We start from the raw sequence: 20745 nt of genomic DNA, 5'->3' as shown, positions 1-20745 counted from the left end.
AAGATTCTAAACCATTTAAAATTTAACCTTTATGTGAGCTTCTGTATGTAATTTCATTTTTGTGGCTTAAATTAACAGTAGATTATTGATAGATGCAATAAGGTGACAAGGTAGATGATTCTTAAAACTCTTAGTCTTAGAAACTTTCAATAATACATAATGCTACTTGATGTTCTTTGTGTCCGCTAGTGGTAAAATGTGTGTATATGTTTTAATGATCATATTTGTAAAATGATTTTAAATTTTCTATGACAAAAGATAATTGTATATATATAATAATATATCCTGTGGCTTCTTGCAAGCTCAACATTTTTAAAGGTCTTTTACTTCATCTTTAAAGTCTATATCAAATTAGTAATCTACATTGTGATATATCTATATTCATATCAGTGTAAGATAAAGCTTTTTTTCTCCATTCAGCAAGCCGTGGTGTGTTTTCTCGTAACCATAAGGCTTCCCATAACCCTTGCTCATTTGCCACACATTCAGAGGGTTAATGCTATCCCTCTTTGAATGCACAATTGTAGCTTATTATTTGATTTGAGATTTATCCTATTTTAACATCTTTGATATTATTCTCTTTTACTAGAAATGGACGTGATGCTTGCAGAGAGCTGATTGGGTTCTTTTTTACTCATGATCAGTCCCTTACAATTTACGAGTATCGGCAATTTGGGAAAAATAGGTAGGCCATAAAACAGTGTTACAACTGTCAAGATTACTTCTGAGAGAAGCTGAATAATTTCGTATTTTTGTCGTTTAATTTCTAGAACAAATGTGCTTCCTTTTATTCAAAAAAATATATATAGTCATCAGCGTGGACGAAGAAAAGGAAAACAATACCAACTTGGTGATTTTTATATTGTAAGTTAAGTGTGTGCATGCAAATATCTTAGTTCCATATGCTGGATTTTGTGGGATCTTGTGGTGCTGGAGGAGCAGGGTTTCTGATCTTCAGCTGATTTTCTGTCCTTCCTGAGCAGGGGCGTTTGTGTGAATGGCTAATGGTTGGTGTTTCTTTGTAGGTTCTGCTTCTCAGACTCACATCCCAGTTGTCTGAATCTAAGTATAGCATTTATTTCCTGTAATAAATAAACACTACCTTCTGCCTCCACCAAAATCTGCACTATAAACCTAGGAGAACTTGTCTCTTGGTGCTTTTAAAGGCTCTACAGGGCTGTACCATTGGGTAAATGGCTACTCAGTAGCACCAGGAGTAATGTTCCACTTAAAAAGCGCTTATCTTCTGAGTGAGCACAGAGGGGTACTTGGCTTCTAGAGCTGACATATATCTGATAGCTTATCCTTCTTGTGATTTTTTTCACCTCATGCAAGTCCTGGCTTGCGGTGTATCACAAGGATTTTCTTGAATGGGTCTATCATAAGTTATGTTGCAATATATATAGTGCTCTTACATTTTTAAAAACATTTATTTATTTAAATTAATTTCAAGTATTCCGTACATTGATTAGATATCTATACTGTTCATAAAACGATCCTCCCAATTGTTCCCTCCCTCCCCTGGCCCTCCACCTAGCCATCATATTAATGCTGACTGCATTCCCTCTGCCGCGCTCCCCATGACCAACTATCAACTACTAATTTGTACTTCTTTAACCCTTCATCCCATTCTCGCAGACCCCCAACCCCCTTTCCCTCTGTCCGTCACCAAATAATCCACTATATTTGTGAGTCTGTTTTTGATTATTCCACATATAAGTGAAATCATATGGTATTTATCTTTCTCTGTCTGACTTATTTCACTTAGCATAATAACCTTTAGGTCCATCCATGTCATTGCAAATGGTAGGATTTCATTTTTTTAATGGCTGAGTAATATTCTATTTATATATGAATAATAATTTCTTTATCCAATCGTCTGTTGATGGGCATTTAGGTTGCTTCCATATCTTGGCTATTGTAAATTGTGCTGCCATGAATATTGGGGTGCATAGATCTTTACGAATTATTATTTTGGTTTTCTTTGGATAAATACTCTGCAATTGCTACACAAAGAGTATATCCATTTTTAATTTTTTGAGAAATCTCCAGATTGTTTTCTATAGCAGCTGTACCAATTTGCAATCCCACCAACAATGTATGAGGGTTCCCTTTTCTCCACATCCTCACCAACACTTGTTTTTTGATTTATTGATGATAGCCATTCTGACAGGTATGAGGTGATATCTCATTGTGGTTTTAATTTGCATTTCTCTGATGATTAGTGACCTTGAGCATCTTTTCATATGTCTATTAGCTATCTGTATTTCCTTTTTGGAGAAGTATCTGTTAAGGTCTTCTGCCCATTTTTTAATTGGACTGTTTTTTTTGTTGTTGAGTTGTATGAGTTCTTTATATATTTTGGATATTAACCCCTTATCAGATGTATCATTAGGGAATATCTTCTCCCAAATAGTCAGTCATCTTTTTGTTTTGTTGATGGTTTCCTTTGCTGTACAAAAACTTTTCAGTTGATGTAGTCCCATTTGTTTATTTATTTTTTTGTTTTCCTTGCCCAAGGAGATATATCTGAAAAGAAATTCTTGTTTGTAATATCAGAGAGTTTACTGCCTATGTTTTCTTCATTATTTTCACATGTTATTTGATGATTAAAATGCAGCACTATCCACAGTGATCATTCATGTAACCAGTATACATTCATAGACTGAGCAGTGGAGGGAGAGCAGTGAATAAGTTAGACCCATTCCTTCCTTTTGTGGAGTCACATTCTAATAGGAAGAACAGTCAGATAGGAAGAGTAATAATTTAGTTTAGTGTTTTTAAAGAGGCTTCCTGAAGGAAGTACCATCTAACCTTGATCTAGAGAAGGTGTTGGCTAGGCTGAGATAAGAAGATAGGAGAGGGTAGGGAAAGTCTGTCTGGAGTACAGAGTTCAAGGTGGGTGTTGTCAAGAATGAGAGCTTATTAAGAGCAGCCTCTGTTAAAGAGTTATATAAAATGTATTAAGGAGTCATTGAAATGATATTTCAATGAGTGGATTGAATAATATAAATCTAGGAAGGAGGTTATAACAACTTGAATTAGGCAAGAGGCTGTGGCTATGGGTGTGAAGCTAATTAGAAAAATAAAATTAAAATGTTGATAGGAGGTAGAATCAATGAGATGTAGTGTGAGGAATTGGGAGTGAAGAAAAACTTTACATCTTAAACTTGGATTAAATAAACTATACACATGTCACTCAAGTCTGCCTCTTGAGAGCTAGAGAAAATCAGCTCTGACTCCATTTCATAAATTGCAGAAGGCTGTTTAATGCTTATTCCACGATTAAAGTTACCCCTAGCTCTGAACACTGTCTCCAGCAATTTAGTATAGTCTATAATTTATTCTCTCTATTCCTGTTCCAAGTCACTTGAAGCAGGTATAGAACTCTGCTCCCTTTTATGACTTCCATGAAAAAATGAAAGGAGGGAAAGAAAGGAGGCTGAGAGGGAAGAAGGGAGAGAAGGAGTGAAAGCTGTATACAAACCATGTATATGATGCTTTTTGTGTGTGGCAGACATTTTGAAATAGATAATGGAGGGAGGTTATCACAGCGGTGTAAACAAATTACAATTTTTAATTAGACATTCTTATTGTTGAAAATATATCTCTTGATATTTCCCATAGTAAAGGCCCACCTCTTCACTTTTCATATCCTTCCACCTTTTTCTTCTCCCCACAATCTTCCTTTTTTTTATGCAAAAATATTCTACCTTATCCTTCTTTTTGGGGGAGGTGCATTGGTTCTGCTTTCCAAATGTTATAGTGAAGCTTATTTTTTCTATATGCCCCATCAAGGTCTTTTCCTAAACACTCCCTAAAAATATTTTAGTGCCAGCTATTAATATAATACTCAAATAAACATGCACATACATGTTCCCATACACACATGCATAAAGTGCACCCACATATGTTCATTCATACATGCATATATAGCTTTGGATGTACTGACACATACCTCACTGATGTACCCTTATGCACACATGTACATATACACACATTTGCTTACATGTATAAGTTTATATGTATAACCCTGCTACACATATCACAGAGTTTCTTCAATTGCTTAATATTATATATATTTTTTTCGTTTTTAGGCGAGGCAACCTTTGGTTGACCTCACAGATTGCAAGGACCTTGTCAGTTTACAATCCCTTATTATTATTATTTTTTTTATTTTTTACACCTATAGAACCTGGTCTTCCTAGATGATCTCCCATCCAAGTACTAATCAGGCCTGACCCTGCTTAGCTTCCGAGATCAGACGGGATCGGGCTTGTTCAGGGTAGCATGGCCGAAGACAAATATAATTTTAAAAGAATTTATATACATTTTAGAGAAAGGGGAAAATATTTATAGCTACAAGTTTTCAAATGTAAATGCTCCAGGAAAAAGAGGAGTAAAGAAATCTGTTACTATTTTCAACAGAGAAAATTAAACTTCTTATTTTAAATTTCTATTTGTCTTTATTTATAAGACCATATTTATTTGAGTAACCCAGAAATCAAAATAATAAAAATCTTTTAAGTGTGGATTTAGAATTTCTGAGAGGAATATTTTTACTCAAGCTTGTAGGCTCTAATTAGTTTTAAATTATGGTTTACACTTATGTGATGTTTGTTATCAAGAGATCGGATGAAAAAGTGTGATTGATCTATCACAGTGCATCATTTTATAGTACATCTTTATGTGGATCAATAACTCTATTTCTGTATTTGGGAATGTCATTTTTTTAAAAAATTTATTTATTTTTTAGGGTGACATTGGTTAACGAAATCCAATATTTCATCTGTACACTTTAACAGTAAGGCATATATATATTTACACTGTGTGTTCACCTCTTATAGTTCACCTCCCCCTCCCCCCACCACCTACCCTCTTGTAACCACTATTCTATAATACATGTCCATGAGTCTCTGTTGGGAATATCATAATTTTGATTTGAATAACTTATCCTTTCTTCCTATGATCCTTATAAAAAATTGGAGTTATTTTTTTCCCAGCTTTATTGAAATATAATAAACAATTAGTTGCTTGTATTTACATTGTACAATTCAATGAGTTTTTTTCAATTATAGTTGGCATGCAATAATATACCAGTTTCAGTTATATAGCATAGCGATCAGAGATTCACATAACTGGCAAAGCAATCACCCCACTAAATCTAGTACCCCTCTTCCCCCTTACATATTTATTACAATATTATTAACCATCTTCCCCTTGCTACACTCTATATCTCCATGTCTATTCTGCAACTATTCATTTGAACCTCTTAATCCCTTTGCCTTTTTTTTTGCCATCCCCTCCACCCCTCTCCCATCTAGTCACCCTCAAAATATTCTCTGTATCTATGAGTTTATTTCTGCTTTTGTTGTTATTGTTGTTGATTTGTTCTTTACATTCCACGTGTATGTGAAATCATGCGATATTTGTCTTTCTCTGTCCGACCCATTTCATTCAGCGCAATACTTTCTAGATCTATCAAAGCAATATCTTTTTCCATCCCCTTCTTTTTGGTCTGTGCGTGTCTTTTAATCTGAAGTGAGTCTCTTGTAGGCAGCATATGTAGCGTTCTTGTTTTCTTATCCATTCGGCCACTCTATCTTTTGGTTGGAGCATTTAATTCTTTTCCATTTGAGGTACTTGTTGACAGGGACTTCTTTAAGAAGAAAAACATATATCAGAAATAGGAATAAAGAATGGTAATAACTACATTCCTATCAACAAGTACCTCAAATGGAGTTTTTATTATTATTTTTTCGCAGGGATTGTTAAACAGAAGATTGTTCTAATTCAGAGATTGATTGGGAGATTACTTCCTTTATTTTCCCACATTATTAGCTGAAGTCTGTGTGGTTTCTAAATGGTTTCTAAATATGCTTTTTTATAAAAAAGTATACCATGTCACATAATCAAAATTGAATATTTAAAATTAGTATTAGTTGTATTTTACTTCTTATTGGTTTCCTAAATTTTAATTCATCTGTTAATTTTTTAGGGGGCAAACTTGACATTTTTGAGTTCTGATCATCCCAGACTCTCAGAAAACATAAAAGAAAATACATTACTTATACTTCGCATCACAAATATTGATCAGATAGCTTTGGATTCTCTCAGGTAAGTCAAACATGCGTTTGTCAATTTGAAGGTAAGTGAAAACACTATTATTTAATATCTTAAAATGAGATTCTATCCCAAAGTATTTTGACTTTAGATTTATATTTTTTTAAACAAAGCATAGCTGTATTTGTCTTTTATGTGCTATCTTGCACTCCATGTATGGGAATAGTTACAATCAAGTAAAGAAAAAAATGTCTCACTTTACGTTAAAGATATTTTATTAATTTGCCTTTGCTATAGCACTTTTATTTTATAAAATGCTACTGAAGCAATAAAATTTAAAAGATGGGATACAGTATAACATTAATAATTTCTCCCACAGTTTTAGTGGTTTTTTTTAGCATTAAAAAATGTCTTGGGTCCTACATGTTAATAGTGTTCATTGATTGATAATATACATAATGAATTTGAGTTATTGTAATTCTATATATGCTGCTATATGCTATTATTGTTGCTGAGTGTTTCTTGGTGGTAAATATAATTCAAAGTGACAATAATTGGTGTACTATATGTGCGTAAGAGACTATACCCATAAATTGGCTATAGGAAGTTTGTTTTACTTTGCTATTTACTGTATTGCTCAATTTTTTTTGGCTTTTAAAAATAACTTTTACATTTTATACTTTACAAGGTAAAACTGCTTTTAAATTTAATAGTTTTAATTATTTAAAAAAACACTGAAGTAGCTACAAAAATGAATATAATGTTAAAAGTAATTCTTGGAAGTTTTTAAGAATTTCAGCCATTGACTTAGCATATTTAATCCTCCTGGTAATTAAATCAGCAGCCAAAAGCAGGACTTGCTTAATCTCTAGTCACTATTCCAAATTTGATGAGAGTTTCGTTGAGTCAAGAGCAGGCAAGAGCTTTGAGTTTCCATATTCAGGGCTACAAAACAGAATATATTTTTATCACTGTGAACATGTCCATTGCAGAAATGATTCTGTGGAACATGAGGATGATATAAACAGTCAGGAAGCCAATGATAGGCTGGCCTTCAAGGCCATTCAAGGTATGTATTATTTTACTATATTCTCAAGTATTTTTAATTTTTAACCATTTTCTTTGTGAGTGGTAAAGCTGTATTTTCCAGATGTCTGTTAGTTTTAATATATTCACGAGATATATTTTTAAGACTAATATATATATATATATATATATATATATATATATATATATATATACACACACATACGTATATACATGTTTAACAATATTTCTAGGATTTCTCCCACTTTAATGATCCCGTCTAACTGATTAACTAGTATTATAAGAACTATGGATTTAACAATTTTAGAAAAAACTAGATAAGATGGATTTTATTCATGAACTGAATAAAATGTAGCTGATTTTGTAATATAATACTTGTCTTACACATTAGATAATATGCTAAAGAGATTTGTGGCAGCCCTAGCGTAAAATAAAAGATACTAGACTGGGAGCCAGAGTCACGTTTGGACTGTCACTCAGTAGACATATGACTGTGTGTAAATCTCTTGCGCCACTTTCATTGCTCAAATGAAGAAAATAATCTGTTTTATTAACTTTCCAGAGTTCTTGTAGGTAATAAATGAAACGTGTATAGACTTTGTATACTAAAATGTGTTACAGATTTTGTTTCTAGAGTCCAGTCATATAACCACTACAGGATACTTGGCTCAAATAATCAATTCCTTTGTTTAATTTCATAGTCTAGAAAGGCATAAATAAGTAATCACAGAAAATCAACTTATAATTTATGAATTTTGATAAATCCTGATTTGTCATTTAAAGATGATCAGGGAGTAAGAAAGCTAAAAACATTTGAAAGATGTTCTGAATTGGTATTTGAACTCTCAAATACTCTTGATGTCATTGTTAGTAAATCTTTTATTCTATCATGGTCAATACAATATTTGTCACTATTGTATCTAGTGACATTTACTTTTCCAATGTGTTGTATTTAGTAGCTACTTTAGTAAATTCCCTATATATTCTTAAGATGACACAACTGCATTAAGTGAAATCGCTGACCCACAAAGAGAATGCCAAGGTCCTGAGACTGTAACCTCTTACGAATTCCTGGAGAAAGGGTTACTTTAAATGTATAAGTATAGGACAGCACTCCAAAGCCTTAATGCTATTTAATATATAAGTTATAATTTGAAGATTGCAAACTATTTTAGAAATTTTGAACTGAGAATTATTGAGTGACTTGCCTGGCATCAATTTTGTAATTCAGTCGGTAACAATAAAGAAAGAGGAAAGACATTAAAGAGGTAGGACTGTTGGATTAAGAGGATGCCTAGAAAAATAATGTTTTATTTGTAACATTTAGGTTATTTTCATGCTGATAAATTGAACATTATTTTTTTTATATCTAAACTATAACACTTTCACCACACAGTGGTGCTATAGTTCTGGTATATTTACATGTAGTTTTATATATAACCCTCTTTATTAAGAGCATTTTATTTTCCACAGTTTTTTGCATTATACGTGATTTGGTAGACATTTCTTATATCAGTTACATCAGCTTTAATTTTCTTACAAGAGGCAAATACAATTTGATACACTTTTGAATAAGAGCTGTTAGTTTATACCTCTCTTCTTCTTAAACAGATAAGCTAAAAGAACAGCTACATAAAAGAGGTGTCCGTATTTTGACTGGATTGGCAAAATACTTTCAACAATTAGACAAGGAAGGAAACGGACTTTTAGATAAAGCAGATTTTGAGCATGCTTTAAAACTATTTCACTTAGAAGTGTCTGAAAAGGTATGTACCACAGATACTTCACTGCAATGAATTATATATTATTCTTAGATGATATTCACTTCTCTACTGAAATTTTAGTAATTCATTTGTCTCCTTCTTCTTCTTTATGCCCTATTATTAGTGTTAAGCCACCAGGTAACAAGTCCTCTTGATTTTTAAAATTTCAACATTTTTATTCCTCCATCATGTATACATTAATAACATAATAATCAGCCATTGTTCTAAGCTCTAAGAAGTTATACTCTGTACTCTAAGGTATTCATAATCAAAGGATAGAAAGATATAATTACAAAACAATTATGATATATGTTAAATAGAGAATGCTTACAGAACACATGGGATAAATTCTAAACTAAGTTATGGAGAAAGAGAGGGAAGATCATAGAAGAATTTCTGGAGGAGGAAATATCTGAGCTGAATTTTGAAGGGTGCAAAATTAAGCAGACAAGAGAGGAGGAGAAGTGTGGCTCAGACAATGAGTATTTCAGGAAAAGGAGAAGCACGTGTGAAGACGTGGAGGAGAGAAGGAGTGTGGCCTGACCAGGAGTTGCAGATGGTTCATCCCCTCATTCCCAACCCCCAGAACCTTCACACATACTGTTCCCTCTGCTGTGAGTAATCTACCACTAGACCTTTTCATGTTGGATTTTCTCATCATTCAGGCCACACTTATTGAGAGTACTGCCCAGATACCTTTGTCTAAAGGAGCACTTCATCTGCTTCCTGGTCTTCTTTCTACCATTATCCATTTTATTTTCTTCATTCCGCTTTGTAAGTATGGTCTGACTTTGCCTGCAAGTAGAATGTAAGCCCCATCAGGGCAGGAAACAGCGTATTTCTGGTTTTCTGTTCCTTTCCTAACACCTCGAATAGAACCTGGCATACAGCAAGTGCTGAATAAATACGCAATGCATTAGTTTAAGTGGACAGATAAATAGAAGGAAGGAAAAGAGATTGATGGAGAGAAATAAGCCTGGAAGGGTCTATTACACTAAAGCCTTGCGTGCCATACTAAGAAATTGGATTTTATTCTAAAAGTATATGAATTTGAAACACATCTACTTCAAGAGTTTCAGATAAAAAATCCTCTTCCACTGTTCTCCTTTATTTTGAACAGTCTCATCACAAGATATAGAGTATTTTGTGGAAGGAATACTAGAAATTGAATTTAGGAGATACAGGTTCAAGTCCTAGCCTTACTACTTGAATTGTGTGATCTTGAATAGGTCTTTTCAGTTTTTGAATTGACAGGTTTTGCTTGGGCAATTTAGAGAGAGTACCAATAGTCAGAGTTGCTTTGAAGCTCAAATGAGAAAATTACATGAGAATATGTTTTATCGACTATAAAATCTATACAAATATGATATTGTATATTATTGTTATGACATACCGTTCTTGTATTTTTTGGAACATTTAACCTTCTGACCCACCTGGTGACACACACTATGGATTATCTAACTTGACTTCTTCTGTTCATAAAACAAAACAAAACAAAACAAAAAGAAACAGCGATAGAACGTTAGAAAGCCTTGTATCTTTGTCCACCATCACACAAGTAATTAATAACTGAGATAAAACTAGAACCCAGATAATCTGAGCCAGCCTGATACTCTTTCTGCATCATCATGATACTTCCCTTTTTGGTTGTTTTGCTAAATTTTTACCATTAGATTCAGGAATAAAAACCAAAAAAATTATATAAGGTGTCTCTAGCCTGGGGAGAACTTGTATTATAAAAATATGAGTAAATTTCCCCTTTTTCTCATATATTTTAAATAATATTCCCTGTTTTTTCTCCCTCTGGTATTACAGGAGACTGTCCATGCAATGATAAGCAAAATTAAGGCACTATAAAATTAGAATACAAGTATCACTAACCTGAGTCTAATTATGGAACTAGTTTCTTGGAAGGTATAGTTCTTCTCCCTAGTATGAAATTAAAACAACAACAACAACAACAACAAGATATGTACCCTAAATAGCTTGATTTCTATAGAGATACTACCATTGAATTTACCTCAATTTGTTTTTCAATTGAACTATCATTTTTTCTATTCTGTACCATATATTAGAAAGGACGAGGTATATAAATTTATGGCCACTTTTGGTAAGTTATTCAATTCTTGAAATTTATTTATTTTAAGCCTCAAGTGTTAGCTTTCATTTCTAGTATTCCATGAGTTGGGTGAGCATATTCATGTTTTCTTTCAATTTTACTTATGATTTTAAAGGTCAAGCTTATTTTCATGCTTAAAAGATCATTTTACAGACATTTAAAGTTTGTATCATGAGGACAAAAATGTGTGGGTTGTTGAGAATTGTGGGGAGACAGGACATCTTAAGATTTAGTGTTTCTTACTAAAGTTTTATTTGAAAAATTAAGGAGAGGTAGGAGAGAATTTTTTTCGAGTATCTGTTATCTGTCAGTCACCTCGTTGGATGTTTTATTTACATTCCCATTTAAAGCTAACAATGTGACTGAAACATTGAAAACATATTTACCTCATGCTGTAATTTTTTTTGGTTAGGAACTCTGTGAATAGAACATTCTTTTAAATAGTGCATTTATCAAAGCAGTAAGTGGCAATGGTAAAATGAATAAACTGGCATAAGAGATATACGCAGAACAACATCTTCTAGTGTAAATTATGGAATAACATTAGTTTTTCAAATATGTGGCATACTTTAAAGACTAGCAGAAATATGATTAGTGCTCCTAATGCTATTGGAGACATTCTAGAACCTGAGGTGACTTTTTAATTGTCACAGATATAATATGTAAAAATAATTAAATGTTCAAATCGAAGCAAATGATATTTTTATTTTTGTATAGCAAAGAATTAAATTTAAAAAGATAATTTGTGACTTCTTATCACTCCTACATGGTTATTAACTTTACAGAACTGTCCACCACAGAGTTCCTTTTCAGGGGTCCCCAACCCCTGGACTGTGGACAGTCTGTGGTCTGTTAGGAATCAGGCCTCACGGCAGGAGGTGAGCAGTGGGCAAGCAAGCGAAGCTTCATCTGTATTTGCAGCTGCTCCCCACAGCTAGCATCACCACCTCAGCTCCACCTCAGATTATCAGGCATTGGATTCTCATAGGAGCACTAGTTTCTGGTGGTGCCAAAAAGTCTGGGGACTGCTGCTTTAAATAGCTTTCTGAGTGCCTTTGATTGGATAACTTTTTGGAATTTCTTAAGTCTTCTACCTTGTCTTAGACTGCAAAAGATGTAACAAAATACTATTATGTTGCCATATACGACTTAAGGGTGTAAGAGTGGTCTCTGTGTGATTATTTCTAGGATTTTGAGTCTTCATGGCTAATTCTGAATGACAATGGCAATGGCAAGGTTGATTATGGAGAATTCAAACGTGCCATTTTTGGTGAAATGAATGAATACAGGAAATCATTTGTGCGAAAGGTAACTTTATTAAGTAATCTTCAAATAGTTACATTTAATAGGTTATTAGGTTCATTATTTTAAAACTTTAATGACTTACCATTGAAAATGTTTTAAGTCCCTTTACTTGTAATGTATTTTGATTTTAGTAAAACACAAATAAATACACATGCAACTCTCCCAGGATAAAGCTAAAGAATTTATGTGTATGTTTTAGGAAAATATTATAAAATGAAAATAAAGTCTGAAGTCAGATTTTGATTCACAGATGACTAGTTTCATAAAATACTAGCTATGTGCTTTTAAATATCTCCGATACTCAATTCCTTATCTCATAGCGTTAGTATAAAGAATGAATGAGATAACACATGTAAAATTCTTAGTGTTGTGTCTTTCCCAGTGTCAAGACTCAATACGTGTTATCTTAGGATAACTAAAATTGTTCTCTGGTTTTTTATAGTATGCATGCTAAATGTTAAAATGAAGTTTAAAATGATCATGTTAAATTGGAATTAAAAACAGGAGCCCTTATTTTTATAGGAAACAACATATTACTCCAGTTCTGGTAGCAATTTTTAGAGCATACTTTTGAGCAATGTAGTTTTCTTTTTTTGTTTATGTATCTAATATAAAATGTATCTAATATTGAAACAAAGTTATTGTGTATAGAGTAATATAAACAGTAACATCAAGTATAAATCTCAAATAGAAAATATCGAAATCTCTATTGGCCAAAAGACACAATAAAAACCTTAAGCCAAACAAATTCTCATAGCTTTATAAATTTGCATTTGTTTGTACTTTACATATCTTGGTGATAGATTTGAGTATCAGAAGTAAAAACTGGAGGGTTGTCTCTTTCATAAATCTCGGTACTGGGAATAGAAGACAAAACTAGAGTTATCAAGTACCATATTTGTTTGCTAAGGCTGCCATAACAAGTACCACAGACTGGGTGGCTTGAACAACATAAATTTATTTTCTCAGAATTCTAGAGGCTAGCAATTCAATTTGTCTTGGCCATTTATCAGTTTCAAGTAAATTCTAGAGCTTCTCTCTATATGAGTCAGTTCCCCTCTGTCTCAGGGAACACACTTTCCTTTCCCACCAAAGACTGAAGAGTCTTTTCCCCTGGCTGGAGCTGAAAGACTGAAGACATCTTGCCAGACCAGAGCAAAACAGACTGGAACAGTGCCTTGCCTAAGAGATGCCTCACCCAAGGGTCAGCTCTCCCAAGGGCCACCTCACAGCTGTGCTTGTCCACAGCCATGCTGTTTCATAACTGAGCTGTACCACTGTTGAGCTGTTCCATAGCCATGCTGTTTTCACAGCTGTGCTGTATACAGTAGAGCTGTTTGCACTGGGTAAAGTCTCCTTCTTCACCACATCCCAAATTGGGGATTCCTTTTAGAGTTGAATTGGTGCAAACAACCATTGGTTGACACCTAATATCTTGCTCCAGTATCTTTCTTTTATTGATGATGCTCCTTTCATATACCGGTTTAGTATTTTTAAACTGTCTCATTTAGAACCTGTAAATAAGCTACTGCAGAATAGAAAATTAGGTTCTCATGTCTAACGATTTCATAGAAAACAGCATTGCTCTTTATTTAGGCTTTTATGAAACTGGATTTCAACAAAACCGGCAGCGTGCCTATTATAGACATAAGAAAATGTTATTGTGCAAAGAAGCATCCTCAAGTAATTTCAGGTAATTAGTATGAGTCAAAATGTGTTAGATTTCTAAAATATTAGTTAATAAAAATAATGTCTTCAAATAAAATATAATTTGTAGTGGACCTGAGGACATTAAGGGAGAAATAAATAATTTTTAAACCAGAAAAGTGAGAGCTAGGCAACCTTCTTCTTTTAAAAATTCTTAGGTCTATTATTGTTTATGCTTATTTTTTTCCTTTGATGTTTATAATAATCATGATTGAACTTTTATGTTGAGAAGATAATGAGGAATTTGAATTAAGACAGAATAGATATAGAGAACAGATAATTACATGTGCAAGTTCTCTGAGTTTTACTGAATGTGTTTATAAACTTGAAGATTTAAGGCAGAAGGAGGCAATGTCTTGCTTTAGGGATGGAACTGCACATATAATGAACATGCATATGTATGAAAATTTGAGGATATAGAAATTATCTCAAAGTAATTCTAGAGATTTATTACCTATGATATTTCTTCTGACTTTAATATATTTCTTCTGATTTATATATTTGATTTACAAATAAATTCTTATTATAAGGAAGCCATTTGGCCACAGTAACTCTCCTGTTTTCAATACATTTCCCTCTATAGAGCTAACAATTATTATTTTATATATATTTTTTGATTTTTACTCTATGGATTTTCATAGCTGTATATGTACTATAAATATCTAATACTTTTTGAAGATTTTTTTCATGAAAGGTTCACTAAATATTCCTGTGTAGTTTGCTTTTCACACTCAATAATATGTTTTGAAGCATTTTTTATGTTAATCCACATTTAGCCATATTATTTTTATCTGCTGCATATTATTCATTTTAAAAACCAATGTACTATAATTTATTTAGCCAATCTCCTATTGGAAGGCTTTTAATTTCTAATTATTGATGTGCAACCAATGAAACAACAAGTATGCTTATTTGTCAGGCTCATTTTCTGCTGTTCCCTTGGGGTAATAGCAAGACCTAGAATATCTACATTTTAAGTTTTAACTGATATTTCAAATTACTTTGTAAGATAGCTATACCAGATTATACTGTCATTAGGTGGAAAATTCATTTCACTTCAGATTTTTGCCAATCTTATAAGCTAAAAAGTTTTTTGTTTGCATTTTCCTCATTATTAGAGAAGTTAAACATTTTTGTACACTTATTGACCATTTATAATTCATATTCAATAAATTTTTGATTTAATCGAGCATAAGTTCTTCCAGCAAAGATTTTCACAAGCCTCTGAATCCTGTTTGCAGTAATATTTTTAGCTGCAGTTATGAGTTTCTAATTAATAATTTTGATTATTATATTATTTTAAATGCTATAGAATACTATTTTAGAATTTTTCTTTATCAATATTAAAAGAAGATGAACTGTAATTACTTTGGTTTATTATTGTTATTAACCTTTGTAAATGGTTTATTTATTACTTTTAATTGTGAATTGAAAAAAAACAGAATTTGTATGAAGATTAAAGCTAATCATCACTGGCTTCCCAATTTTTAATAATCTATTTCAGGCCAAAGTAGTTTAATTTATTTATCAATGGAACTACAGTTACCATAAGAGAATTCTTAGTATTATTTGGTTATATTTAGTATATCTTTTTTAAAAAACTCATGTCATTCTCTGCTTTTTTTCCTTTAATTAATCATATGAAATGTAAGAAAAAGATAGTTTACTTATTTTAAAATTAGGTGATTTCCACATGCTGTATTTTTTTCTCTTTGTCTCTTCCTCTCTAATAATCTTAATTAAGTTGCTTAAATAGCTTTAGTTTTTTATGTGTCATCGAATTGTTAGTGAGAGTTTTGTTTTTGTTGTTGGATAAGCTTTTGTTAGTTTAAGAAATTACATACCATGTCTGCATTCACATTATGGAAGATAAGCTAGCAAGGTAAAGAGTCTTAAGAGGAAAACCTGTTGCTGTTTTTTAAAGAAGAAAAACAAAAACCTTATTTTGTTATCTATCATTACAACTTATAATTTATTCAAATGCTCATTTCAAATTAAGACTTTTATATCACACATAATTTCATTTAACTGCAGAAAATATTTTCTTTTTACTTTGTTTAAATAATTTATTTTAAAAAGTATTTGCAGTTTTAATACAAATTGGATTTATCAAATGTTTTTCTGTGTAATAGTATTAGAAGTCTAATGTTGTTTATTAAAATACTTTCTGTTCTCTAAGAGGAGCAAAAGAGAGGTTAGTTATAAATGATAGAAGGTAGGTATTTCCTGAGTAGGTGAGACGAAAGAGGTATCAAATTCTTGAAGATTTGAAACAAATTTAAATAAAAAATGTTTTATTAGAAAAAATAGTGTTAAAACTTATCTGTTCAAAAGTATGGCTGGTAAACAGAGGGGGAAACCTCTTCTGCCAACAGATATATATTTGTATATAGATTAGATCTTGATTTTTATTCTTGACTAACATTCAATCACAAATTCACTTTATTGTTTTATATTACCATCTCTGTATAGTAATTGTTTAGTCTTTGTTTATTCGACCTGTCTTTTTTTTAAATAATCACTTGTTCTCTATTTCTCGCATATGTTTTAAACAACAGCAAACATTTTGCTAGTCAAAGCAGATTTTATTCTTTTAGTTTGAAAGGCACTTTACAATGAATTATTATCTAAGTCTGTTAGAAAACCTCTGGTGTTTGTAAAAGATCCAACTCTTACCCTAATTTTGCCCACCCTGTTACACAAACAATGAAGATGGTATTCCCATTTAAGTTTGTTATTTTAAAATGCAATATGACTTTAAAGCAATTTATAGTCACATCGATTTTTCTGACCCTTTTACTACCTTCATACGTGAACCTCTGTTTATTTTCTTTGAATATTATTTTCTTTGAATATTATCTGTAGCTTCCTTTCATCTTTAACTTCTCTTTCCTTATAAAAAAATTAATGAACATCTTTTTTCCTGTTCTATTCTAGGATCCTGGGGATCGATCAGCATAGAGGGTGAGGGGCGAAGGGGGTGGTAAATTAGTGAGATGAATTCTATGATGGAGTACTTACATTTGGGGTGGTCAGTGAAAGCATACTAAGAAAATGGGATTTAAGCTGAAATCACTCTTCTCTAACTGACCATAATATGATTGAAGCTCTTTATTTAAATAGCTTATTGTTCTCTTTCTGAATTAAAAATTCAAATGCATTTTAAAAAGGATCAGATATTTTATATTCTCTCTTTAAATAACAATCTAAAGAATTACAATTTTTTTTACATATATGATTCTCAAAATCTTCCTATAAGATAAAGTCTGTCATATTTAATATAACCCAGTGGAAACAGCCTACTTAATGTCAAAGATTAAAATAGAATGATTTAATTAAGTGTAAGTTCTTCCAGCAAAGATTTTCACAGGCTTCTGAATCTTGTCTGCAGTAATATTTTTTAGCTTCAGTTATGAGTAACTGATTCATAAAATAACTAATGCCTGAATGTAGAGATGGTTTTCACACATTGCATTACTGTGTTAACAGGCTATATATCTTTGAAATTATTTACTTATTTTCTTCTTTTCTTATTTCTAATGGGAATGCAGCCAAGTCCTCTAAAACATTAAGAAATAAAAGAATAGCTATAGTAGTAATTATTATGTTGCCTATCCATATAGGATGTACCCCCATCAGAAGCTTAAAAGATGCCTCAACGGTGCGTTAAATTCAAGTTCATACAAGAAAATGTTTAAGTAAATTGGAGGGTAGTTTGACATAAGATTTCGAATTGTTGAAAAGATTTTATAAGATGATTAGGCATTTCTTTACCGTCATCAGTCATTTTCCTGTACTTTTAAAGAGATTGTTACACAGTCAGTACTATTTTACAGGCCATACCACAGAGGAAGAAATCAAATCGTCTTTTCTAGAAACATTAAAAGGTGACTGCAGCAAGTCTGATGGAGTGTCATATGGTGAATTCGAAGATTACTATGAAGGTCTAAGTATAGAAATAGTAGAAGATGAAGATTTTGTTAATATCTTACGTACTCCATGGGGGATTTAGCTTTTTTAAATGAGTATGTCATTAGCACTAAACATTTTAAAGGAGAGATGAATTCAATGTAAAGTACGATCAACGATCAAACACTAGAATATATTTTTTAGGGCCTTCTTTATTTTTTATTTATTTATTTATTTTCTCAAAAGGTTGTATTTAGAAAGAGAAATATTTGGAAAGATAGATGAACATATGTGTATGTTCAGGCACAGGTATGAGTGCTCACCTGTCTATAAGTTTGACAAGACCTGTCTTTTTGATGTAGTATTTATCTTGAATGTATTTCAGAGGTTTTCTTTTTTTTTTTATTAGCCTTCATAGGAAAGTAATATCTGTATCAAACTATATGAGATCATCTATATAATAACCATTGTCCACTGTTTATTTCTTTATCTATTTTTCAAAATAAAATAGCCACCATTCTTGATTTGATGAATTGGAATTGGGCTCAAAGCTTATGAGATTGAAATAGTTTGATTTGTTTCAAAGATATGCAAATGTTAAAGGAATAAAAGGTTATACAAGAGAAATTTTCCATGCAGTATGATTATAGATGTTTTCTGTAACAAATGTTTTGAACGATGGGGGCTTACCCCTAAAATGCTTGCTTAAATATTGATGTCTTGTGAATTCTTTTCTTCTGCATTATGTGCTGCTGTTTGTTCAGTAGAGCACAATGCAGTTATTCTAGTGACCAGTTCTATATGTTCTTTTGTTATATTTTTAACTGCAATCTTTATAACTTGTGCAGAATTATTACTTAGCTAAAAACAATACAAAATGGGAGGGGGAATGTTTTCTTAGATTTTTAAATAAAGATCTCTAAAAGTGCATTATCACATATATGGAAAAGTGGATAATTTAGTAATTCTGAACCAAAATGTAAAAAAATATTTTGTATTCTAAGATGAATGTAAGTTATTCTAAACATCTTTTTATTGGGGGCAGTTATACTAAACAACTGAAACACTTTCTTCTAGATAGGTTTTATTTGTTAGATATGTTGTAGTCATTCTTTCTAAATTCTTTTATGTTCTTCACTTCTTTTTGGAAATAGAAGAGAGAACTTCACAGAGTTGTTTCTAAGTTCATAATTTTAAATTTAATATGTATTAATATAAAGTAGAAAAAATAATGTTGAGTAAAATGAATGGTTTATAAATGAAAATATATACTTTATAGGATACAACTTTTAGCATATAACTTTATTCATCTATACCCTTGGCATTATCAAAACTGTGATGTGTGTGAACCCAATATATTCAAAGTAGCACTTTTTTAAGGTCTGAGGAGGTACTAAAACTACTTAAATATCAGAAAGAAAATATGTATAAACATTTTAGTGCTATTTTCGCTAGCTAAATTCTTTATTCCTTGGAATTTTCCTTTCAGTTAGGTTATTGTAATTAAAACAATGTGCTGGAAGATATTTTGGCAAATATATGTCTTTAACACTGTTTCTGAGTCACATTTTTTTTCTTGGAAAAATTTATCCAACTATAGTCATCTTAAACACTACAAATTGTCCTCATGTTAAAATGAATAATAACACTGTAGATACTCAGTATGCATGTAGATGAAATTTTATTTCATTCTCCTTAAATCTATTCTTAATATTGTTATGTCCTATTTTCCTGTGAATATAATCAGAAAATATACAGGCTGTCATATTAAAAAAAAGGTGGGGGAGATTCTGGGATTTAACGTATTACTATGACAGCATAGTCTTAAAAGAACCTCCACCCTCTTAATATAAATATTCATAATTGGTTATTTGTAGGAAGTTTCTCTGTTTAGGAGATGTAACCTTTTTTGTAGCTAATTTCTTATTTTTCACTGTTATTTCCATGTAGAGTTAAAAAATACATATTTAGTGTTATTTGGTGTATTTTGTTAAATTATAATTGGTGGCACAATAAATCTTTCTACTTTTGTCTCATGGTCTGCATTCTTCTTTTGTTTAGTAAAATCTATTATGTAGTATTCAAGTCAATAAAAGAGCATTTCATGGAAGTTATATTTTCAAACATCCACAGCATAATAATTGACTTTTGAAATTATTCTTAATAGTCTTTAATATTCTAAGATATCTCTTGGTTAACTTTAAAATATTAAATTATATGTTATAATGATGTTACATGAATTTATAATTAAGTGTGTTACAGTGTCCTCTAGATCTTTAAATGTAGTTACTTGTTTTGGTATAGACTTATTTTTCCAGTTAGCAATATTATTTATTGAATTTAATATATTGATATATTTTACTGTTTCTATTCTTATAAATAAAGTTTTGTGGGATTTTCAGGAAAAATACACATTAGAAAACAAGTGATATTCTTTAGGAATTTTTAGCTATATTTTATTTAGGAAAGAATATGCATTTGCATGATGGAACACATATAGTATAGATATGTATTGGTTTCTGTTTTAAATTTTATAGTATGTAAACATACATACTTAATGAACCAGTGACTACACAGGGAGAGTCACTTAGAATAATTCATAATTTCGATACAGCTATAAAACACATTTTATTAATTACTTCGGATTTCCAATCAGTCTAATTGTCACTTACTTCATGAGAGAATTATGTACAATAGATTGTGCTTACTGCACATTAACATGCATTTGTGGGATTATGGTTTATAGTGCAAGCATAAATAAAATACGTACTGTGATAAACTGTAGTCACTAGTAGGTTGACCAGTGAGGACAAACATCTGTAGTGAAAGTGC

The 20745-nt window shown here is 31.5% G+C and overlaps 1 protein-coding gene and 1 pseudogene across 10 annotated transcripts in view; one reads left to right on the top strand and one right to left on the bottom strand.

Annotated features, from left to right (window-relative positions):
• CAPS2 (calcyphosine 2) overlaps positions 1–19930 on the top strand; it is a 39176-nt gene extending 19246 nt beyond the window's left edge. For 8 of the 10 annotated variants that reach the window (XM_039838868.1, XM_039838865.1, XM_039838866.1 and 5 more), the window contains 8 exons: positions 590–685; positions 771–864; positions 5999–6117; positions 7056–7132; positions 8722–8876; positions 12181–12300; positions 13894–13990; positions 17841–19929. In XM_039838868.1, the coding sequence (XP_039694802.1) occupies positions 590–685; positions 771–864; positions 5999–6117; positions 7056–7132; positions 8722–8876; positions 12181–12300; positions 13894–13990; positions 17841–18016 (934 nt within the window). In that variant the 3' untranslated portion in view covers positions 18017–19929. Of the gene's footprint in view, positions 1–589; positions 686–770; positions 865–5998; positions 6118–7055; positions 7133–8721; positions 8877–12180; positions 12301–13893; positions 13991–16941 lie in introns of all 10 variants that reach the window. The other 2 variants (XM_039838869.1, XM_039838873.1) reach the window with 2 other exon arrangements.
• LOC120583420 (uncharacterized) lies at positions 4184–4302 on the bottom strand (annotated as a pseudogene).
• Positions 19931–20745: the final 815 nt, after the last annotated feature.

This window comes from Pteropus medius, unplaced genomic scaffold (assembly GCF_902729225.1).
Source record: "Pteropus medius unplaced genomic scaffold, Ma_sr-lr_union100, whole genome shotgun sequence".
NCBI lineage: Eukaryota > Metazoa > Chordata > Mammalia > Chiroptera > Pteropodidae > Pteropus > Pteropus medius.
This window is presented reverse-complemented; position numbering and strand designations above follow the sequence as displayed.